This window comes from Agelaius phoeniceus, chromosome 2 (genome assembly GCF_051311805.1).
Source record: "Agelaius phoeniceus isolate bAgePho1 chromosome 2, bAgePho1.hap1, whole genome shotgun sequence".
NCBI lineage: Eukaryota > Metazoa > Chordata > Aves > Passeriformes > Icteridae > Agelaius > Agelaius phoeniceus.
This window is the reverse complement of record NC_135266.1, coordinates 19,187,508-19,210,003: the sequence shown is the minus strand read 5'-3', so window position 1 is coordinate 19,210,003 and position 22,496 is coordinate 19,187,508. Positions and strand designations below refer to the sequence as shown.

Below are 22,496 nucleotides of genomic sequence, written 5' to 3'. Positions count from 1 at the left end.
CCTCTATAAAGAACATGTTAATTACCTTGATTGTAATCCTTACTAGCAAACTGTAGTTTCAAATTTTTAGATTGAAAACACTAAATAGCTCACTATATTCAGAGAAACAGTAATCCATTTTTCTCTTTTAGTGAAAATGTTTCAACTTCAGAGGCAATATTTATTGTCAGACAGATAGTATTTAGGGAGAGTACTCCAGGCCAGACATAAAATGTATGTGAACATTTATATTTTTCCAGGACAGAAACCTACAGAGAGGAGCTGTAATGAGCCTGGCTAGACCCTTGCAGGGCACGGATATTTCTGCTTTCAGTTTGGGCCAACACCTTCCTTCTCAGTTTTTGCTTTTCTGTCAGAATGATGTACTTCTTGATAGAACAATGTTTATATTTCACTTGTTGCATGTTGTAATCTGATTCACTAATTTGCTTGACAGGAAACAGTTAAGGACAACTCGCTTCTTTTCATGCCAAATGTTCTAAAGGTGTATCTTGAAAATGGACAAACCAAATCTTTCCGTTTTGACTGCAGCACTTCAATAAAGGTAAGCTAGATATTCCTTGGTATGAGACCTTCAGTAATTATCATTTACTTGGAATGCTTTAAAAACAAAATTACTGGTGTGTTCGGTTTGAGTTGGACTCTTAGTTCACAAATAATGAGGATTTGGTCCATCTTTCTGTTCCTAAAAATATATTGTGTACAGTGAAGAAGAAGTGATGACTTTAATGTGCTTGGAGCACAATCAAAATTGTGTGCTTGTATCATTTTGATATGCTGCCAAAGAGTAGCATGATTTGTCAGCAAAAGTCAGGAGCTAAGAAGATTAAGATGTTGGTTACTGATTGAATATCATCCAGCTTATCATTCAGTGAATTTAGGATGGAATATTGTAGGATTATGTTGGTGATAAATTACTTGCCTCAGTGCAGTGCCCTCTACACTTTCTATAGCACATTTCACATGCAGAAATAAAAAGGTAAAGCCCTGGCACAAAACGGAGTCTGCCAGGGAATGTGTGTGACACTGTTCCATGTGGGTTCCTAAATCAGAGGCATCATCAGTGTCTCTGAGAGCCTTGGAGCAGTGTGGTAAGCATCAGGGCTAGCATTACTGTTTGGGGAAGCTAGTTTCAGCGTGGATTGGTTACCAGATCTAGAGTTTGGTTATCAAATCTAGACCGAGACATGAGAGGGGCATGGGTGGGATGGTCGATGAAGGCTGGGAATACCAGCTTTAGCTAGTTTTGAGGGATTGTAAGGCCAGGAAAATTTAAAGAAAGGCTGCCTTTGTGCTCAGCAGCATGCTCAATCAGTTAGAGCAGCACAGAGAGTTATTTACTAATGCAGACAAGAAATGTACTCCAGTCTGATGGCAAAATATGCTAGAGTCACACTTGAAAACTGCATGCAACATTTGTTAATAAATGTAGCATATATGCCTTAGGCATAAATTGCATGCAGGTATGGATACAAGCATTCCATCCATGGGATACATCCGTGGGATACTGAATTCCTTGAGTTAATTTGAAAATTTGGCTGGTGAAGAAATAGCAGACATTTCTCACGTAGCTAGTGAGTTCTCCATACCCTTCTAAGGTGCACAAGTCCACTTTCTAGTATTTTCTGTTATGAGCATATAAACTACCAACCTATTCCAGGATGTTTTTCCCCTGAAGACCAGTCTTTGGCCATCACATTACATTAGTTTTCAGTAGTTCTGTCGTGGATGTGTCATGTACTATCAGACCAAATGTCAAATGTGAAGTCATTGGCACAGATACCCGTGTGAACTCAGTTACCTGTCTGTATTGATTTTGTAAGCCTGCTTTGAACTTAGTAATTTTGACTATTGGTAGGAATAATTTCCTTTGCATCTAATTCAGGCAATTATATATTCTGAGGCCTTCACAGCTCTAAATGACATATTCTTGTGTGTGTGTGTGTATTCCTCAGTGTGGATGGGTGGGTGTGGATTGTTGCTTCTCTGCTTAACTGGGGTGACATCACCCAGGTGAGTCAAGGTAAATGCAGGTTTTTTCATCTCCAGTCCAGTAGTTCATCACTTAAAAAGGAGGGTACAAGCAGCACCTAACCTGCAATCCTCACTTTCCATATTCTTGGGTCATGGCACCTGGGCTCACTCTGAAATTATCAGATGGGAGGAAAAGCAAAAACTTTGGTGCAGTAATTCAGAGGCTTTGTGCCTTGTATTTTAAAAGGCCCAGAAGAGCTAGTAGTAGAAAGCAGTGCCATTACTACCCTCTTTTAAAAGCTTATATTTAGTATTATGCTGCTTCATGTTACTGTTATGCCCATAGTCTTTTAGCATAGCTTAGAAGTATAAATAAAAGTCAATTTAATGTGTAATTAATAAATTCCCCATTGGTCAGAATAGTATAATATTAGCCTTTATTATTTAGATGATAGCTAGCAATTCATTGATGCTGTCTTATATTCTCTACATTGTAGAGAGCTGTCCCCATCTTCCCACTTACATTTTTTCATCCTTCCACCATTTTTGTCTTGATTTTCCTTAAACACTATGTAATTGATCAATTAATCTTCCTAAATTATGTTAAAACACTTGGATTACAATTTGTCATGATCTCCTTAGTAAATACTATCCATCTGGATACTTACGTATATTTGAAAATCTTTCAGATGGAAGGAAATGTTTTAATCCTGTCACTAACATACTGTGAGACTGTTTCTAAATGATGGGTTATTATGCATTTCTTTTTCCTACAGTATTCACTAAAGTAAAAGATACCTTGACAAATGATATTAATAATCTGCATACATTTACAAAGCGTTATATGAACATAAGTTAGGGATTAGTTGAATGGTTTTGTGGAGAGGTTTGTTTAGCTGTTATTTTAGATACAGTCGTTCCCAAATTAACTCTCCTTAGTCATAATTCAGTGTGAAAAAAGCTAATCAGGACTCTCTAAAAATTGATGTGGTCCATCAGTTTAGAGCTATTTTTCTGCACAGTCATCATCATTGACTTTTCTGTCAGCATTTAAAACACAAGAAGTGAAATTAAAAACCCTTTGCTATAAGAACAAATAAAGGCCATTCATCTAATTTTTTTTTGTTGAACTTATAAATTTGGTTTGTCTACTTGATGGCGTGGCCCTGATAAAGGGAAGAGAACAGTTATAAGACCATCTCTTCTTTGCTGATGGGTTTTATTTCCAGGGAGACAAATATGATTTAAGGGCCACACCAATATAATTTACATGTTAAATCACAACAGAATGTTGTCCATTCCTGGCAATCCCATTTATGTGTTTCTCACGTTCATATCTCTTACTATCTTGGGGATATTTGAAGAATCGTTGTGATGTCCTGGAAACTTGTGCAAAACAGGCACAAAGCCTGGGCTTCTGCCCTGTGCTGGGTATATACAGGGTGTGTGGCAGTGAACAACTGGATCCCAAGCATTTCATTAATTTAAGCACTTTTTATAAATCCTTTGTTAATTAGGATGTCATCTTAACACTCCAAGAAAAGCTTTCCATCAAGTGTATTGAACACTTCTCCCTAATGCTGGAGCAGAGAGTTGAAGGATCTGGAACGAAACTCCTTTTGCTACATGAACAAGAGACTCTAACTCAGGTTTGTGTAATGGTCTATGAAAACAGATATTAATGAGATGGATTAATCAGTAAATTTTCCATCTTTTTCATTAGTCAGATGAGTTAGCTGCAAGCTTTTTACTTTCATACAGTCTATCAAATAGCTAGGATATTTAGAAGTGATTGTATGAATAAGGTTCTCACAGGAATTTTCTGTTATAAAAACATCATATTTCATTGCTTTTTTTGGCCTTTCAAAAATATAAAGAAATCAAAAATCAGACTGAAATCTGAGAAATGCTTTTCATATCACATGAGGCCCAGCTACTGAACATACTCAACAGCTGGCAAATCCATGGTAACAATTCTGAGAAGCACAGTCTGGCCAAATTTATTTAAAAGCCTTATTTTGATATTTTGTTCCAATTTGATTGTACAGATCTGTATCTGTGTGACAGGGAATAGTCTCTCTCTGATGAAGTCAAGTTTGGCTTGTTTACACAGAGGTACGTTGTGTCACTTCATTGATGATGAAATGTGACACAGAAAATGTTGGTTCCTTCCTTAGATCAGGGAAATGTGACTAAAGTTAAAGTTTCTTCACAGTTACCAGCAGAGTACTCTGATTTTATCTGCTTATCATTTTGCCAAATTGTTTAGCCTGAAATTTTCTATTATATTTCTGTGTTTCAGGAGAACATTAGTATATTGTTTTAATTTCAGTTAAATTGGAAAAAGAAGGAAAAAGGAGAAATGGATTGTTAGATGTGGAAAAATACTTAATTTAAATGACAGAATTCCTGTAATTATAATTAGTCTGTGTAATGGTGTGAAGGAGCTTAGTTTACCAGATAACAGTCTTTCTAGCATTTTCCAACCTTGAAGCACTTGCTTTTGCATGTTAACATTCTTTTCTTGCGGGTATAAGCTACCCAGTGATTGAACAATATCCAGAAATACTCAGTACTTGTCCTCCTAGCCCAGCCATCTCCTTGAAGTTATTGGTAAAATTCTCACCGAAATAAGAAAGATCAGAATAAACCAAGTTAGTGAGCTTTCAAAAATCCCATCTGGAGCTTTTTTTAACTTGTACAGAGTATGTCTATATACTTAGGAAAGAGGTGAGACAATGTGGAATAAATAGAACTTTTGAAAATTGTTTGAGCATGACAGAGACTTATATTGGAGATTTTTAAAAGTAGAGTTTTATCAAGAAAATACATTGATTTTAAAGTACCCTAACTCTCTAACTGCATTAGCCTAATGAATAAATTACATAAACTACATTAATTCTGAGGGTATCTTCTTTGAAGTTCTTGTAAAATCAGCAATATTTTAATTTGCCATCATAATGTTGCTGCTGACCATGACTTAGAATGGTGGGTTTGGATTGTTATCCAATTATTCCTTTGCTAGGCAGTGGTCTCCTGTGAATATACCCAGATAACAGAGTTAGATGCTTAAAAAGTTTTGCTGACCAACACATAAAGCAGACTTTTTAATTTTTTAATGCACTGGATCTTAGTCAGAAGTTATGGAGTAGATCTCTTAATCCAGAACAATCCAGGAAAAAGACCTAATTTCTCTCAATTTGCCTCATGTATTAAAACAAGCAAGAGAAGGTGACAGTCATTGCTGCCAAGTTGCACCTCACCAGTGTTCTCAGACAGCCTAAGAAATAAAATGTGACCTCTCCCCAAACACCTAACTCTTCTCTTTTATGTGTTTTAGTCCTGCTGAAGCTCAATTCAGTTTTCATTTAACTTGGATGGTTTTTGTTAAGATCTGTTTTATCTGTTTCATCCTGGTTTTGAGTGAATTCTGTTGCTTTGAGGATGAGTTGTATCAGGCAGTCATGCCTGTATGAGTCTAAAAGTCTAAAAGAGATTATATATACAATGTTCTTAGGTGAAGAATTTAATAAGCTGCCCATGGAAAAGCTTTTTTTTTTTTTTGGCAGAATTATTTTTCCTGCTACTACAGGGCTCTGGAGCAGGGTAACATTGCCCAAGGCTATGGACCCTGTTGCTCTACCAGGGTTGCCAAGCTCTAATATTATTATTGCACTGTCCTAGGTGACCCAAAGGCCAAGCTCGCATAAGATGAGATGTCTTTTCAGGATTAGCTTTGTCCCAAAGGATCCCATTGATCTTTTAAGAAGAGATCCAGTTGCTTTTGAATATCTCTATGTACAGGTAAGTGAAAGCACAGCCATTGCTGGTGTAAAGGAGAATTAAAAAATACACTTACTCTATATATAAATTTACATCTTCACATAGAAAAGCATGGTTGCAGTGAATTCTAGCTTTTATTACTGCTGCATAAAGCCAATGAATGCACTTGGGGAATGTGCAAATCTCTATCATCTGCAAATTCCTCTTTCTTCATAAGTCTCTCCAAGTAGTAATGCTTTGATATCTTTCCAAAATATATTTGGCTTTAGAGAAGAGTGAAGCTGAATTAATTGTTAATACTTATTTATGGTACTGTAATATCAGACAGAAATGATGTCTGAAAGGCACTTCCAGTAAAGGGGATGGGAGAACTGATGTACAAGCAAGGTGGTTCTCCTCAGTATCTCACCAGGTGTAGTCCTGCTATCCTGAATCCAGGTATACTGATACCCTCCAAGCACTCTGTGATGGAGGATTAGTCTTCTCTCCAGGAAGGCTGAAGAGAGCTTAGGTGAAAATAATCATGCCTTTTGCTCTTTGGCAGAAGTACTGGGATTCTTCATTAGTGTCCATATCATAAATACCTGTCACCTCTGAAAGCAAAAACAGAGTTCTGCTTCTGAGTTAAGGGTTACTTTTCATGAAGTGTTAATTTAAAAAAGAAAATAAAAAATGGGGGGGATGAAATAAAAGAACAGTAATTTATTTTTAGTGCAAAATTTTTTAACATGATGCTCCCTCTACTGGTTCTTTGGCAGAGCTGTAACGATGTGGTCCAGGAAAGATTTGGACCAGAACTGAAATATGACATTGCCCTGCGGCTGGCTGCATTACAAATGTATATTGCAACTGTGACCACCAAGCAAACTCAGAAAATCTCCCTCAAATACATCGAGTAAGTTGAGAATGCTGTGTGTTCTTTAAAAGTGAAACATTGGGAGTAACTTGCAGATTGTTTAAGGCTGTTTCTTTAGTATGTCTGTATGCATGCACCAGTTTAGATTTAATCTTTGTCACTGAAATTAATTCAGGTGTGTTAAGAGTGGTGCATTTTGTCCTTTGGGTCTCTTTTACCTTTTGATCATCTGTTTGGGCATGTGAAATAAACTATAAATGTAAATATGATTAGCTCATTTGGTCTGAATCCTATGGTTTTAGTAAAGATTATTATGGTAAGATTCAGATTATTGCTTTGTTCAGAGGACAGTAGGTCATAGACTTGGGTTTGTAATATTTCTTAAATACAGATGTACTTCAGTAGGCATCTGTCCTATGTTAGACTCTATATATATATAAGACTACATATACATACATACATATATACAACTAAAATGAAAAATAAACATTGGAAAGTGCAAATGTGTGTATATCATTATAGACTGAAAAAAAACCCACAACAAAATAAAAACTCCAAGCACTAAAACTTTTGTTGCTGTTGCTTAGTTTGCTTGCAGAATGGAAATAATAACTGTTACACACACAGTCCTGAAGAGTTTATCCCTCATATTGAAGGCAGTGTTATATTCTATCCTATTAATGAATCTGCAAAAATAGTGATGAGCGAAGAGTCAGTCTTCTGTCAAAAGGGGCGCTTCAAGCAGAAAAATAATTTGGTAAATGGAGGCAAACTGGTTGCATTTGAGGAGGAACCAGACCTCCCCCCCCAACCCCCAAACATAAAGGTGACAAGAAAATGGCTCTGTTTCCATGTTCTAAAAGAAACCAATAAAATAGAATTAAATTTGTTAAATTATCTGCTATTTTAATTCTGTAATCATACTTGTCAATGTAATTTAGTGTCTGACATAGACTTTAGATATCAAACTTAAATATTCTTTTCTGAATGGCATGGATGAAGAGATGGAAGGGGTAGAAGAGAGATTATTTATCATTTTAAAATGCCTTTCTCGTCAAAAATAAAATGTTTAAATTTAAGAAATAACATGTTATTGCAAAACTCTGGACTTGATCAACTCTCCTTTTGTTTTCAGGTAATCATTCACTTGGCATCGTAGTCACCAGTCTTTAGATAAATAATCATCACAGGAATGTGAAATTAAATATATGCCTTTTATTGCAGAAAAGAATGGGGATTAGAGACTTTTCTTCCATCTGCTGTGCTGCAAAGCATGAAAGAAAAGAACATAAAGAAAGCACTTTCCCACCTTGTCAAAGCAAATCAAAACCTAGTTCCTCCAGGCAAAAAGGTATTACATTTGCATCTTAATAGAAAATATGTTTTAAAGAACAAAAGTATGGCATGCATGGGACACCTTTAAAACTAATCTTTTGGAGAAACACCTAGCCATTTTATTTTCAGATTTAACTTTGGGTGCTGGTGCAACATAGCCAAAAACTATTAAAAATAATTAATTATGTCCCAGATAAATTATCTTCTTATCTTGAGAATGACAGAGGACTGGTTATTAATACTTCTTGTATGATAACCATATATATATTTTTTCATTAACTTAACGCTTTCTATGAATGGCAGATTTGCTAGGAAAGTTTTTCTTCTCTCTCTAATGCTCTCATCTGACATAAATGCTGTTTTTCAGATTGTTTTCTGTTACACTGTAGAGAAAGACTTTTCGCTGGCCAAGATCTAACTGGATAGATGATGGTCCTTGCTGTAAATGACCCTCCTTGCTGTTGTAAAATACTTTTCTTAGCACTAAGCTCTCACTTCAGCTGGAAAAAACACGGATAAGACAATGTCTCTGAGAAATGCCTTTGTTACATGCACGCAGAGGAGACTGCTTTTAGACACCAAAATGTGGTTTCTTAGTGCAGGTCATCTTCTCATGTGTAGTCAATGGAGAGAAATTGGCACTTCCAGGGAGCAATTCATCCCATCCCACATTCGGGACAGAAATAGGTCAGATTGCTTGTGCCCTAGAAATGCTTATGTCTCTTCATGGACTATAAAAAGAACCTGAGAGTGACTAGTTGAGACATAAAATGAGCTGAATCCTGCTTCATGACACTTTGTTTGTGAACTAAAAAACCTCAAAACAGCTGGTGCCTGAACTAAGGCTCATTGTCATCAGCAGAAGTCTTTCTTGGAGGTTTCAGAACACACTGTGAGTGTGAACATAGCTCTGTGTGTCTGACCTTATAGAAGAAAGGCTGAAGCAGTGCATGTCTCCTATACTTCTGAAACTAAAGCTAAATTATGCCAATGGCTTATTATTTATCTTGGTAGTATAAATGTGGAGTTATTTTGGAAGCCATCACTGCTGCAGACCTTACTGGTGTGAGATATGCCTTACAGTGTTATACCAGTATCAGTTCTTGGTTAGGAGAGGTATTGCAACAGTCCCTTCCTGCACCAAGCAGACTTTGTTGGGTTTGCCTTATTCTTTTTGATTTGAGCTTTGGAAATGCGTGTTTGCCAACCTGCTTTCATAGCAGGTAGGTCTGAGAAAGAAAGCATCCAAGCTCTTGATCACCTCCTGTCTCACTTGTAGGTACCACCACAGGAACTAACTGATTTCTTTCTGAGGTCTTCTCTTCCTTCACATGAAGGGTAGCTTGTCATTCTCAGGATTCTCCTGGCCTTTTATACAACCGTTGTGTATTTCTGCACCAAGTTAATACCTGGTGCAGCAAAAGGCAAAGCATTACCACTACTTGCTCTGCTTTGGATCCATTTCCTCATTGCTGTCTAGCAAAATTTAGGACAGGGGCCCTTAAAATGCTGTTCAAGATTAAATAAGACTTTGAATTAGAAATCCAGTGACTGGAATGAAACTAGCAAATGATATGAGACTGTTTTATATTATCTTCTAAATGTTCAGATGTAAGGATTTACACAAGGGAAGTGTAAGGTTTGGATTCAGACTGCTGAAATGAACTGTTTCTTGTTTCCCTTCTGTCTCATAAAATATTTCCAAGTTTTCTTTTTGGAGTAGGTAGTTTAAGCTCAGAGGAAAAAAAGAGGAGACAAATTCTGACATCTATTATATAACATGATCGTATGTATTCATGTGCTGTATTTAGCTTTCTGATTTATTACCTACTAAATATAGTGGGAGTGTTATTTTAGAAAGTAGGAAATGCAGTAACAAGGTGGAATAATATGCCCAACACCACAAGTACCTAGCAAAATGTAAAATATGTAGCTGACAAATGCAAATTCTCTGTTCTCTTTCTCTGTATAGGTACATAAACGTTTAAGAACTGATGGAGTTTATGAATGGAAAGCTGCTGTCTTAGCCTTGAAATCCCTCAGTGAACAGATGTTTAATCTGAGTACTTTAACATTTTCCCTTCATTAAAGCAGTTAGGATGTTCTTGAAGTGCTCTGATCTGCCCATTCCCAAGTCCTCAGTGCATTTTAACTAAACAAGCAAGATATTAATTTTAAGAATGAAATTGTTTCACCTCATCTGAAGCTCAAGCATCTCAAGATTTAGTTTCAGGCTCCAAAGAGCTGTTATTGCAGACTATTCTCTTTATGTTACACAAATATGTTTTCTTTCAGAATTTTATAATGTGATGATTTTCACAACTACCTCTTACCCCTGTTTCTCCTTTCTCAGCTCTCTGCTCTGCAAGCCAAGGTGCATTATCTAAAGTTCCTCAGTGATCTGCGATTATATGGAGGGCGTGTCTTCAAGGCAACACTAGTGGTAACATTTCTCTTAAAATAGTCTCTTCTCTTGATGTTTTATCTAATGCCCTTTTTTTTTTTCAAAAGCTGGATCATATAATTTTCTTTAGAAGTTTAGGTTCTATTCATATGCTTAAAAATAATTTTTTGTTTAACCAAATCACTTTTTGCTTCTTTTAATCTTGAAAATAACATATCTGTTATAATAAAAATTGTATTGGGAATTTGGAGATAGATAGTACTTTCTTAGCAAATAACACCATCCAATTATCTATTGAATGCTAAAGTTGTTAGTCTGGAAAAATCTTAATGACCAAGTTTTTCTTTTAACAGAAGCAGAGTCCATCCATCGTCTGTCCATCTAACTATCCACCTAAAATCTAGAGTGCAATCAACATACAGCAAGAAATTCCTTTACTTTTTTTTTAAAATTATGAATCAAGTATGCTCTTGTGTATCGTATCTATCTAGTAAAAACATAATAATCTTTAATGTAGAAATACCATGCAAATGTAACTCTGTGTAACTGAAAGAAGTACCTATCATGTTTTTTACTTGTGTTTTCTTTCTTTTTCTGCTAAAGCAGGGAGAAAAGCGTTCAGAAGTGACTCTGTTAGTAGGGCCACGGTACGGAATCAGCCATGTGATAAACACCAAAACAAACCTTGTGGCTCTCCTGGCAGACTTCAGTCATGTGAACAGAATTGAGATGTTTACAGAAGATGAAAGCAGTGTTAGAGTTGAGCTGCATGTCTTAGATGTAAAAGTAAGTTTGTTATTATTTGTGTTGATATAGCATCTTTTAATAATGCTTTTCTCTTTGAGTATTAGATTAAGCTATGCTGTTCTGAACATGTTCATGCCAATAGTACTCTGAGAATACATTTTCTGCTCTTTTTTTGGTCACAGTACATTTATACTACAGGTTGGGCCTAAGTGTACTAAGCTGGTGTTTTTCAGCACCTGCATTCTACTTTGATTTTTCTCTCAGCTGACCCCCAGAAACTTGCTTTGTTATTGTTTTCATGGATTTCCACGTTAAGAAGAGGTGATGATGAAACTGACCTTCTTTTGAAGCTCCTTCTAGTGTAATATACACTATCATTACCAGTAAAGAATTGCCAGCTGCATTGGACCAGTGTCCCCTGTAATCCAGTGTTATATCCATAAAGTTTACTGCAAGTAACCACCTAACAGCTGCCAATCAAAAAAACTGTAAGAATGAATGGGGTTTTCTCCTTAAGCTTTATAATTCCAGTTTGGTATTCACAGATGCTCATAATCTACCTGTAGTCATTTAATTTCTTTTAAATATCACTTAACACTCTGCATCTGTGTGGCATCTAGTGGCAAAATGAGTGGAGTTTTGTATGTTATACTGTCCTGGTTGGTTTTAGTGTGGTTTCTATTTGGCTTTGAAGTGAAAGGCTTCATAGACTTTCTAGGACATTAATCTGAATAACAGAGATTGAAGGTAGAGTTCTCATTGTATTTGAAACTTAAATATTTGATTAAAATAAATAGAACCTAACAGTTCTCTTTGCTTACCCAGCTATACACAAAAAGCACACATGAGGAATATTTTACTAGGCTTTTTCTTTGAAATCTTTAGGTGTATTGACCTGGAAGTGTTTCTCTGTATTTAAGGTAATAAAAAAAATTGTTGTAAAGTAATGTTGGTGCTCTTTGACAGCAATTTAAGACAAATTTACAGGTTGGTGAACACAGCATCTCTTTTACCTTACTTACTTAGCAATGGTAACACCTGAGGATCTCAGGCTGCTTTGCCTGCATTACTGTGCTAAACTCATAGCCCTCTTGTAAGAAAGCTATTATCACCTTTTTACAGATGGGGAAAGTAATATAGAAATTAAATCCTTCCATATGCTGCACAGTATGCCATAGTATTATGTATTACCATGGTATTATGTTGTTATATATTATAATGCAGTTACTGTCTTATTGCTAATTGTGCATATCCTCATCTCCTTGCACTTACACGTGATCTTAAACCCAGAGAGACTGACTAAAAAATAAAAATCTAGGAGGCTCTGGGTGGAATTTGACAAAAAGTTGCCGCTCTGTGGGGCACAAGTAGGGGTTGTGACCATGTCCTGTAAAGGAGATAAAGACACACACTGGTAGGTATTCTCAATGATGTTTTTTTTCATCCTTTCATTTATCCTCAAGTAGCAGATTCATGTATCCAGATTCTGAATATACCAATATATATGATATTATTTTCTTAGCAAACAGACAGTTCAGATTTCTATTTTATTTTTGTTGTTTTGAATATGTTCTCAAGCATGTTTCACTTGGCAGAAGCAGGCAATAAAAGTTTAGCTGTCACAGAACTTTTCAGCAGATTAGCACTACTTCACAGAATTGTTTTCAGCAATCTGAGAGTTCTGCAGAGTTCATCAATTTCTGCCAATCACTGCAGAAAATTTGAGATGAATGTAGCATTTCAAATGTCAATTTCAAATGTCATTTCAAATGTCAAAGGTTTTAGTATTTTGCTCAAAAGAAGAGATTAATTAATCCACTGTAGGTTTAATAATTTATAATAACTATAATAGCTATAGTTGGATACCTTGAAAGAAGCATGTATTGAATAGAAGCTCAAGCTGTAGCAAAAATAGGTTAAAGGAAAAAAAAAAAAAAACCTTCATATATTTTTCCAAGTTGCTGAAAACAGTTTATACAACATTCAGGGCACCTGGAACATTGTGGCCTAAGATGCTGTAGCACAGGCTTTTAAGAATTTATCAGACCTGTTGTGGGTTGGGTAGTTAGCTGTGATCAGTTGTGTTTTGGCCACAGCTTCCATCAGAATGAGTTGTCTTTTTACTAGTAAGGGGTTGAGTGGGTTGGAGAGCCTACATGTGATATTCCTCCTGGAATGAATGATATAGGTCCTTGCATCTGTCTTGTGACAGTGAGCTCTGCATGCTAAATTATGATAAATTGTCACAAATGTCCACAGACTATACTCACTACAAACTTTGAGTGATAAGATGGGTTGTCTGTGGCCTAATTTCTATCTATGCATCATGGTGAGGGCTTCATTTTTATTTTTTGTCTAGGAGTTGTAGAGGCTAGCCACCTTTGTAAATTACATTTGAGGAGAACACCTTTTGGTATTAAAAGCTATAGACTTGAACAAATTTTTTAGGCAAGAAAATGTATACATAAAGAAAAGTGAAAGAAAATGAAAATTGAATTAAAAGAAAATGAATTGAAGAAAAATGAATTAAAGTATGTTTCACATGGACATCTTGGGTTCAGTGCTTGCTAACCTGGCAGCCACAGTTTTTCAAAGCTCTGAGGTCTCACTTTTTGTTAGCACTGTCTTTTTTTTTAGTGTTTTATGTTTGTTTTCTTTGCTGGTCACACTTCTGGTGATCTTTCTCCAATCTCTTTGTCTCTGCTTATCTGCTTATTTTTTCACCACTTTTCAGTAACACCAGGGTACAAACACTGAAATCTTTTAACCTGTCCCTGTCTTTCAGTGTAATGATAGCTTTAACCTGACTGCTGTATTTTATGAACCTCAACTTTCCCTGACTGTTTGCTTCCCCTGTCATGCTTCTTTGCATATACTTAGTGCACAACATTTTCAGGGAAGCAGCAGATTCCCATACAACTGCAAGACTCCAGCACCTACAGTACCAGGTTCTTCACCTCTGGCATATTCAGAGTAATGTTAAATAGTGCTTTTGACAATGTAAGATACCTACGCAAGAAAAAGATGGAGCAAGAGTCTTAAAATAGTTAGCTTCATTCAGAAAGAGAGTAATCAGTTGTTAACATGTCTAGTTGGACTTCTACCTTACTACAACTCCAATCTTGACTAAACATTTTATACTGTTTGATGTTGGTAGTGAGGAGAATAAATTCTCTCGTGTATTTTTCAATGTGATGTTTGTGATGTAATTACTTTTGCTCCGATGTAATAGTATTGCCAACAGGCAAACAAACTGAGGAGGAACAGCCTTAACTTGATTTTATTCTTCTTAGCCTATTACTCTTCTGATGGAGTCATCAGATGCAATGAATCTTGCTTGCCTAACAGCTGGATACTACAGATTGCTGGTTGACTCAAGGCGTTCAATATTTAACATGGCCAACAAGAAAAACGCAGGGGGCCGAGAAACAGGTATTTATCTCACAGTATGTTACCCATGGTCCAGTGTATAAAGCAGAAGTCAACTTAAGCCAGAGCACTTCCAGATAAATAGAAAGCTGTGTCAAATGACATCTGATTGCTGGCTCAGACCTAGCACCACAGTATTCAATTCAGCTACGTAGTGTTCCAATACCCAGCTTATGATAGCATCTCCATGGTAAAATAAACCATGTGTCGAATTTCCTTCATACTCTAGTAGACAGATGCACTCTTCCTGTGAGTGTTATTATTTTATATGCATATATCTTTTGTCAGAATACATATGGTTTTGTAGAAACCAGCTGCTTTTGTGTTACTATGCCTGGAACAGCATTTGTACCTAGCTGAGGTTTAGATTTGTTTTAGAGTACAGAAGGATCAGTTATACTCTAGGTCATTAAGTCAACAGGTATTAAACTTAGAACAGAGGTGATTTGAAAACACTTTTCTGAAGTATTTGATGGCTCAGCTATCCTATTCAGAGTGTTTAATACTTAGCATCAACAAATTATTGTTTACAAATTACTTGACTTTGTTCTTTGATTTCACAATGTTGATTTTATTTCACCATGCTATAGGACCTGAAAATAGAGGGAAGCATAATATCCTTGCTTCTGAGTGGAATTGTATACCAAAAACTACCACTTTCCTGGCCGAAGGAGATCAGGAGGCTCAAATGTCCTTTGCTGATCCAAAGCAGAAGACTATAGATGTTTCTGAAAGTCTGTTATGTCCAAAAGAACACAGACATCTGTACATAGAAAATACTTATAATTCAGGTGGATTTGATCAGCATCTGGCCAAGCAAAGTGACCCTGCTGAAACAGAAGAAACCAGAAATTTTAGCCAGCCTTCACTGCTGTCACTCTCAGGTTTGGAACCTAGCAAGAAAGCACAGGATTCTCCCAGGGGAGCAAAAGTTTCCTTTATATTTGGAGATCCCAACTTGGATGGTATCAGTCCCCAGACTCTTGGCTATGAAAGGCTTTTGGATGAAAGTCCAGAAGTATTAGAAAAACAAAGAGCCATTTATCTTAGTAATGCCAATGATATTAAAGGCCTGGAGTTGTCACCAGATGCTGAAAGCATTCAGTTTGCTACAAACTCTGTTTACGCAACTATAAGTGATGGTAAAATATTTGGAGCTGCAGAAGGGATAGAAGAGCCTTTGCTGCATGATATCTGTTATGCAGAAAACACAGATGATGCTGAAGATGAAGATGAAGTAAGCTGTGAAGAAGATATTATGGTAGGAGAAATCAATAGGCCTGCTCTTCTCAGCCTTTCTGGTTCTAGTGATGACATTATTGATTTGACTTCACTTCCACCTCCGGAAGGTGATGACAATGAAGATGATTTCCTTTTGCATACCTTAAACATGGCCATTGCTGCTCCTCCACCTGGTTTCAGGGACAGTTCTGATGAGGAAGACTCTCAGAATCAAGCGACACAGCCTAGAGACAACAAGGAGCAAGACAGTAATCTAGGCAATGATGACATTCCAGTGTCGCTTATCGATGCTGTCCCTACTAATACAGAGGGGAAGTGTGAGAAGGGGCTAGATGATGCTGTAGTCTCTACTCTTCAAGCACTAGAAGCTTTGGCTGCTTCAGAGGAACAGCAGACGAATGACAATTCAGGTTCTTTCACCATAGTTACATTTATTCATTGAGAATCATTCCATCTCATCCATTTAGCTTTGGAAGTACTCCATTTCATGAGGGTTGGTTTGGTTTTTTTTTTAGTTTTCCTTTTATTTTTTGCCATCATTTTTCATACATCGTATTTCATATTTAATGGAGCCACCACTGTTATTAAACTACCTGTCTCGGGAACTGTGCAATAAAGTCAGAGTATTCTTACAAAGAATATTTTTGTCTCTAATACACCCCCTTTTGCTTGTCACTTATCCAGGTGCCTCAGCTGCTGTCATTTAATTGACTCTTATTTTTTGTGGCTTGCAGGTGTAGCTATCCTGCGAGCATATAGCCCTGAGTCATCTTCAGATTCTGGCAATGAAACAAATTCCTCTGAAATGACTGAAAGCTCTGAACTAGCCACAGCACAGAAACAGTCGGAAAACACTGCACGTATGTTTCTGACCACAAGTGAAGGCTACCAACCGCTTGTGGAAGAGCAGACTGAATTTCCCATTGCTAAGAATCAGGCTGGAGGGCCAGGTATGAAGCCCTCACAGCCTTTGGCTGGTGGTCAGGCTGCAGAGCTACAGTCAAAAGTTGTGCCTTCAAAGCAGATTCTTCATTCCGATAACATGGAAATGGAGCCAGAGACCATGGAAACAAAATCTGTCACTGATTATTTTAGCAAATTGCACATGGGATCCTTGGTATATTCTTGCACTAGTAAAAGGAAAAATAAGATGACAGATAGCGAAGTAAAAGCATCCTCTGATGGCAATGCTACTGTGAAAAAGCAACAGGGAAATAAAAAAGCAGAGTCTGATGAAGATCTAAAAGCTAAATTTGGAACTCTTTCAGCAAGAGACAGCCAGCGCTTAAGCACTTTCAATGTGGAGAGAACTGCCTTTCGCCAAAGATGGTACGCTGCCGATGATGGGGCAGCAGATAAGCCAAGCCCAGAAACAGTTAATGGGAAGACTTTTCCAAGAGTTCCTGTCCTTGGTAAAACAGAAACTGACTGTAAGGATGAAGTGGATCCTGAGGTGGATCAGGATGACACCTCAGGGCTTAGCCAAGGTGAAAACTTCCTGTCAGATATGACTCCCGTGTCTTCAGCCAAAGACCTAAATGATGCAGAAGATACTGATTTATCTGCAGATGACCATCCTTCAAAGCTTCCAGAAGCTGAGCAGAGTGTGGCTAGACTTTGTGAGTATCACTTGGCTAAGCGCATGTCATCTCTGCAAAGTGAAGGCCACTTCTCGCTGCAGAGCTCTCAGTGCTCTTCAGTGGATGCAGGATGCAGCACAGGCAGTAGCACGTGTGCTACCCCCGTTGAATCCCCTCTTTGTACCTCTGATGGTAAACACATCATCTCTGATCCATCAATGAAGGGCATTGCCTATGTTCCAGCAGATGAAAGAGCCGCCATTCTTCCAAACCATGGAACGACATACAAGGACCTGCACCAGCAGCCTGAAGCCGTGTGTCACAGAATGACGGTGCCTGTTGTGCATTCAGCAATCAATGCTGAACCACTTTTCGGCACTTTGAGGGAAGGATGTCATCGGATCCCCAAGATAAAAGAAACTACAGGTACAGCAGTAATAGCGTGTTTCTTCTGTTTATTCTTAAAGCTACAAGTTCATGTTGAGGTCTAGGTAAGACATTTCTATTATCTTTATCTGGAGCTACATCATCAAGCTGTAACAGACAGTGAGATTAAACCTTCAGTTTACCTGTTCATTTTATTTGTTGAGATATTCTGATGATCTGCATACAAAGATCAACTTTTTAAAGAACCTCTCATTGCAGTTATAATATTTGGAGGGACACTGATGGAGAGGCCTCTCTTCCACTCTTTGGAAGCCTCTCCAAAATCCATAGTCAATTGAGTCCCAGATGCTTGTTAGATTGTAAAATTACGTCAGAAGTTATATTAATATAGGGGAGCAAAATCTTTGATTCATTTCTTAGGTATCTTATATGCTATTTTAGCAGGTTGTCAAAAACATGCCAATATGAATAAAAAGCTCTAGATGTTAAGAATAAGAAAATGTCACTACCTTATTAAGCATGAATTTACTTCACAATCTGACAGTAGGTGTTTCTTTAAAGTTATAAAAAAATGCAGTTTTCAGAGACAGCATTGAAATTCTTTCAGTTGAATTTTAAATGTTTCCCTCTTCTTGGATTGCAACCCACATGTAGCACTAGTGTGTGAATGCATGAAAATCCAAAAGTGGAACAGACTAAGATTTAAAATGAGAAATAATCTTTCTCTGCCAAAAACTGCCACAAAACCAAACCAAAATTACCATGAGCACATCTTTCCATGCTCTTTCAGGTGTAGTTAAAGAAGGTATTTTAATCTGAAATTATTCATCTGATTAGTAAATAGAAAATATGCAATCCATATATTAGAGGAGATTTAGGATGTTTTGTACATAATTTTCTATTCCTTTTCTTGAGTAAGCCTGCTGTAGTGAAATGAATAATTACTTATTCATAAATTACAATTTGTTGACCGGTTGTAAAAGGCATTTTAGTGAAATGTGAAAGACTTGTAATGAATCTTTGATGGAATATTTTGAGGAATGGGGACTCTTGGGAAGTACCAGGAAACCATTTGTACTGACTGTTAAAAGATATTTAAAAGTTCAGCCTATGAATATTATCAGGGTGATGCTTAATTATTCTGTCTGCTCTTCTACTACCCCTAGTGTAGCTTTCACAGAGCCTGAAAAGGGAAGACAAGGAGGCATGCCTACAGCTTTTCCTAGACAGCCTCTAGCTGACTCCATCATGCTATCATCCATGCTATCAGAATCAAAGGTGCCAAGTCAAAATGAAGACTATTGTGACATTCCCAAAGTAAATCAGGCTTGTGGGGCAACAGTTAGTTTATGGCCATATGACATGATAGGAGGAAGCCTCAGGATGCCGCAGAACAAGAAAGTGCTGAGACGCAGCAGCAGCAGCAGCAGCATTGGAAGATCTGCAGGCACTGAGATGCTGTTTGAGAAGAAGGCAGCCACGGCCAGCTTGAAATGCCTGGACACCACCCAAAAGGATGAATCCAAATCAGAAAGAAGGGTGGAATTTTCCCTGGGCAAAAAGCTGTCCAAAAGTTACTCTCAGAGTTGTGTGTATGTCAGCACTGATAAGAAGGACAGTAAGAGGTGTTCAGGCACAGGCACCAGTCAGAAGGACTCCAAGCAGTGTCGAACACTGCCCTTGCGAAAGCTGACCAGCAGCGCCTGGAGGTGTCGGGGCCCCTTTAGCTATTGCTTCCTCAGCAGAGGAAATGATGACAATGAGGAGGAAGATGACCAAGACAGCCATCAGCTCTCACACCTCTTCGAACCACAGACCCCGTGTGAGCTCACAGAACCAGTTGCTCAGTCGTCCGGTGACAATGAGCAGAAAGTCTTGGAGTCCCTGAAAGCTGCTGAGCCCTCACGTGATGCAGTCAATGAGCATGAGAAGAGCAGTGCTGACACCCAAGGGGGCCAAATTGACGTGAATCTCAACGATGTAGCCTTCGATGCACGAATCACACGAATAAACGTGATGAAAGAGAAGACATATGCAATGCCTGATGGATTTATTGCAGCACAAAAGGATGCCAATGAGCTACTCTCACTGGTCCGAGCAAGTATGGGCAAGAGAGAAGATTTACATCCAGAAACATATGACCTTAAACTTTCTAAGTACAAACAACTGTTATCTTTGGAATCGAGACAGTTGGGAAGTGCCTGCAGGAAAATGGCCATGGCTGATAAAAGCCCTGAGGAAATGCTTTTAGCTATGACTTCCAGCTTTCAAGTACTCTGTTGCTTAACAGAAGCCTGCATGCGTTTAGTTAAAGTCATGAACTCTGAAACACAGCAGCAGGAAATTATAGCTAAGATAGATGAGGTTGTAATAAACTACATTTGTCTTCTGAGGGCTGCAGAAGCAGTGTCAGGCAAGACCTCTGGTGATCCTAGCATTAAACTCTTGGCTCGACATCCGAATACCATGGCCGCTATTGTAAGCACACTAACACGTTCTCTTAAAATGCTTTTAAACAAATAAAATACAAAAGTCACTTCATAATCTACCTTTGCAAAGCCATACATTAAAAAATTTTATTTACTGTATGTGTATGAACTAATGTAACAAACTCAGCTTTCTCTGTATATTTTGTTATTTTATATAAAATAGGTAGGAGATTAAAAAAAGTTAAAATACTGAACATTGACAAGAGTAATGACTAGGTCTGTCCTTCAGTTTATACAAAAACAACAGCCAAAAACCCCTTTCCCCAAGATCAGAAAAACAAACAGAAAAAAGTCCCATATAGGAGCAAATTGATGTTTGGCTATTTTTCATATAGTCAAATTTATGGTTGTATGAAGTGAACTTCTAAAGCCTGTTATGTAATGAAATTGTTTTCTGTTTCATCCAAGTTTTCACTTGGAGAAGGCTCCATGTTTAGAATGATTAATTAAATCATAATGTATATAACACAATATTTAATGTTTTAAAATTATAATTTTTAAGCATTGAAAATAGCAAAAAGACATTTAAAATCCAAGAGATTATTATAACTTACTAGAGAATATATATATAATAAATGACTCTTTTGTTCATATGGACTGAATTACCTGATTCTTCTTTTCTAGGAAATTCTGTATTTAAAAAAAATGTATTGAATATATGACTATACCAACTTCAGAGGGGATCTGATGTATTGAACTTATAGTGTTGGCCTTTTAGACAGTGAAGGCAACTGTGGAGGACTGAGGACACAGAAACCACAGTGGTGGTGGTGTTCTCTCTGAAATGAAAGATTGATGCCATAATGGTCAGACCAGAATGTATGAGGCAGGTCTACATACCCTTTTTCCTGGTAAATGACAGAGAGGACCATCAGAAAATTCCTATGCTGTTTACTGTTTCATCATATATTTATGGTGCACCTGAACAACATGGACTGCATCTATTTTGTTAAATATTTTATACTTCATATTTTATGATTCTGAATGTTTAACTGTAAATAAGTTAGAAATAAAATGAAATTTTCAGAATACAATAAATATCTCTGAAATATTTCCAGCTAGAGACAGTTCTTCTCTTGAGTGATGACAAAGGCAATTTGTGAGTAATCTCTTCCATCTGAACTTTTCTGGAAAGCATTTTGTTGCCTTGTGTTTGAGAGGCAGCCAAAGCAACAGCTCTCAGTTCTGGCTGGCAAATAGGCTTTCACAAGAGCATCTGGTGACCTTCTCAGTGACCAAGGAGCAGCAGCCTCCATTCTCCAAACTGCTGTAGGTAATTTTCAGCTGTTTCTCATAACACCATGTGCAAAGGGTATTACTGCTCTTGTTTTGGAAACTTAGCCTTTCAGTTGAAGCACACGTGAAGCTTTCTGTGCTGAACTTGAATGAGTAAACCAACAAAAACTTTCTTGCACTTCACTTCATAAAACAAAGATATGCCTTTCCCTCTGGCTGCAAAGAAACATCTTCAGAAACACAGTAGCAGAAGCTTAATCTGTTGTCTGTAGTAGAAAAATCTGATTTCTGAGACCAATTCACTTAGTGCAAGGACCCCCTTTGGAGGGCAGCTCAGAGGGAGGCTGCAGGCTGACTTACAGTGCTGGTGGGTGACAACAGCTTGTCCTGTGTGGTGCTCACACTCAGTGCTCTTGTTCTGGCAGCCCAGAGAGTGGGGCTGTGGGTGCTGCTCTTGTGCTGCAAATACTATGGGATTCAAACATTTCATACTGAGGGAAAAAACCAAGCTGAACTGTTGCGTTGGTATCTCTTCCTTGATGGTTTTCTGAGTTTATAAAAATGTCAACAGTGATTTAGAAATACTAAGTTTCAAAAATAAATGTAGATTGTCACAACTAAGCATTGACATAGATAGGAATGTGTCACTTTAAGCATTTTTTAGTCCAGTTCTTTTTATTCCACTGCTTTTCAATTGACCTAATTTTATTTCAAAGGTAAGTAGATTTTTGTTCTTACTGTTCAAGACATCTTCTGATTGTAAACATGTTCATTTGGCTCCTTAAAGTTAACTGTGGTCTCTGGTCTCTGTCTCTCTCTTTTTCTTTTTTTTTTTTTGTTTTGTTTGTTTGTTTGTTTGTTTTTCCTGTTTGATTGGTTTTGGTTTTGTTTTTGGAGTTTTTTTGTGTTTAACAAGTGGTGGGGTGGGTGAGGGGAGGGGTGTATCTTCTGCTTTTTAATGCATTTTCATAGAATCATAGAATAATTTGGGTTGTAAATCTAAATGGCTTTCTGTAGTTCACCTAGTTCAACCC

At 37.3% G+C, this 22,496-nt stretch overlaps 1 protein-coding gene across 6 annotated transcripts in view; it reads left to right on the top strand.

Annotated features, from left to right (window-relative positions):
• FRMPD4 (FERM and PDZ domain containing 4) overlaps nucleotides 1–21,279 on the top strand; it is a 403,725-nt gene extending 382,446 nt beyond the window's left edge. For 4 of the 6 annotated variants that reach the window (XM_077173143.1, XM_077173132.1, XM_077173136.1 and 1 more), the window contains exons 7-17: nucleotides 437–544; nucleotides 3,492–3,623; nucleotides 5,659–5,778; nucleotides 6,516–6,652; nucleotides 7,838–7,964; nucleotides 10,302–10,391; nucleotides 10,956–11,138; nucleotides 14,393–14,531; nucleotides 15,119–16,180; nucleotides 16,505–17,776; nucleotides 18,909–21,279. In XM_077173143.1, the coding sequence (XP_077029258.1) occupies nucleotides 437–544; nucleotides 3,492–3,623; nucleotides 5,659–5,778; nucleotides 6,516–6,652; nucleotides 7,838–7,964; nucleotides 10,302–10,391; nucleotides 10,956–11,138; nucleotides 14,393–14,531; nucleotides 15,119–16,180; nucleotides 16,505–17,776; nucleotides 18,909–20,260 (4,722 nt within the window). In that variant the 3' untranslated portion in view covers nucleotides 20,261–21,279. Of the gene's footprint in view, nucleotides 1–436; nucleotides 545–3,491; nucleotides 3,624–5,658; nucleotides 5,779–6,515; nucleotides 6,653–7,837; nucleotides 7,965–10,301; nucleotides 10,392–10,955; nucleotides 11,139–14,392; nucleotides 14,532–15,118; nucleotides 16,181–16,504; nucleotides 17,777–18,903 lie in introns of all 6 variants that reach the window. The other 2 variants (XM_077173134.1, XM_077173146.1) reach the window with 2 other exon arrangements.
• Nucleotides 21,280–22,496: the final 1,217 nt, after the last annotated feature.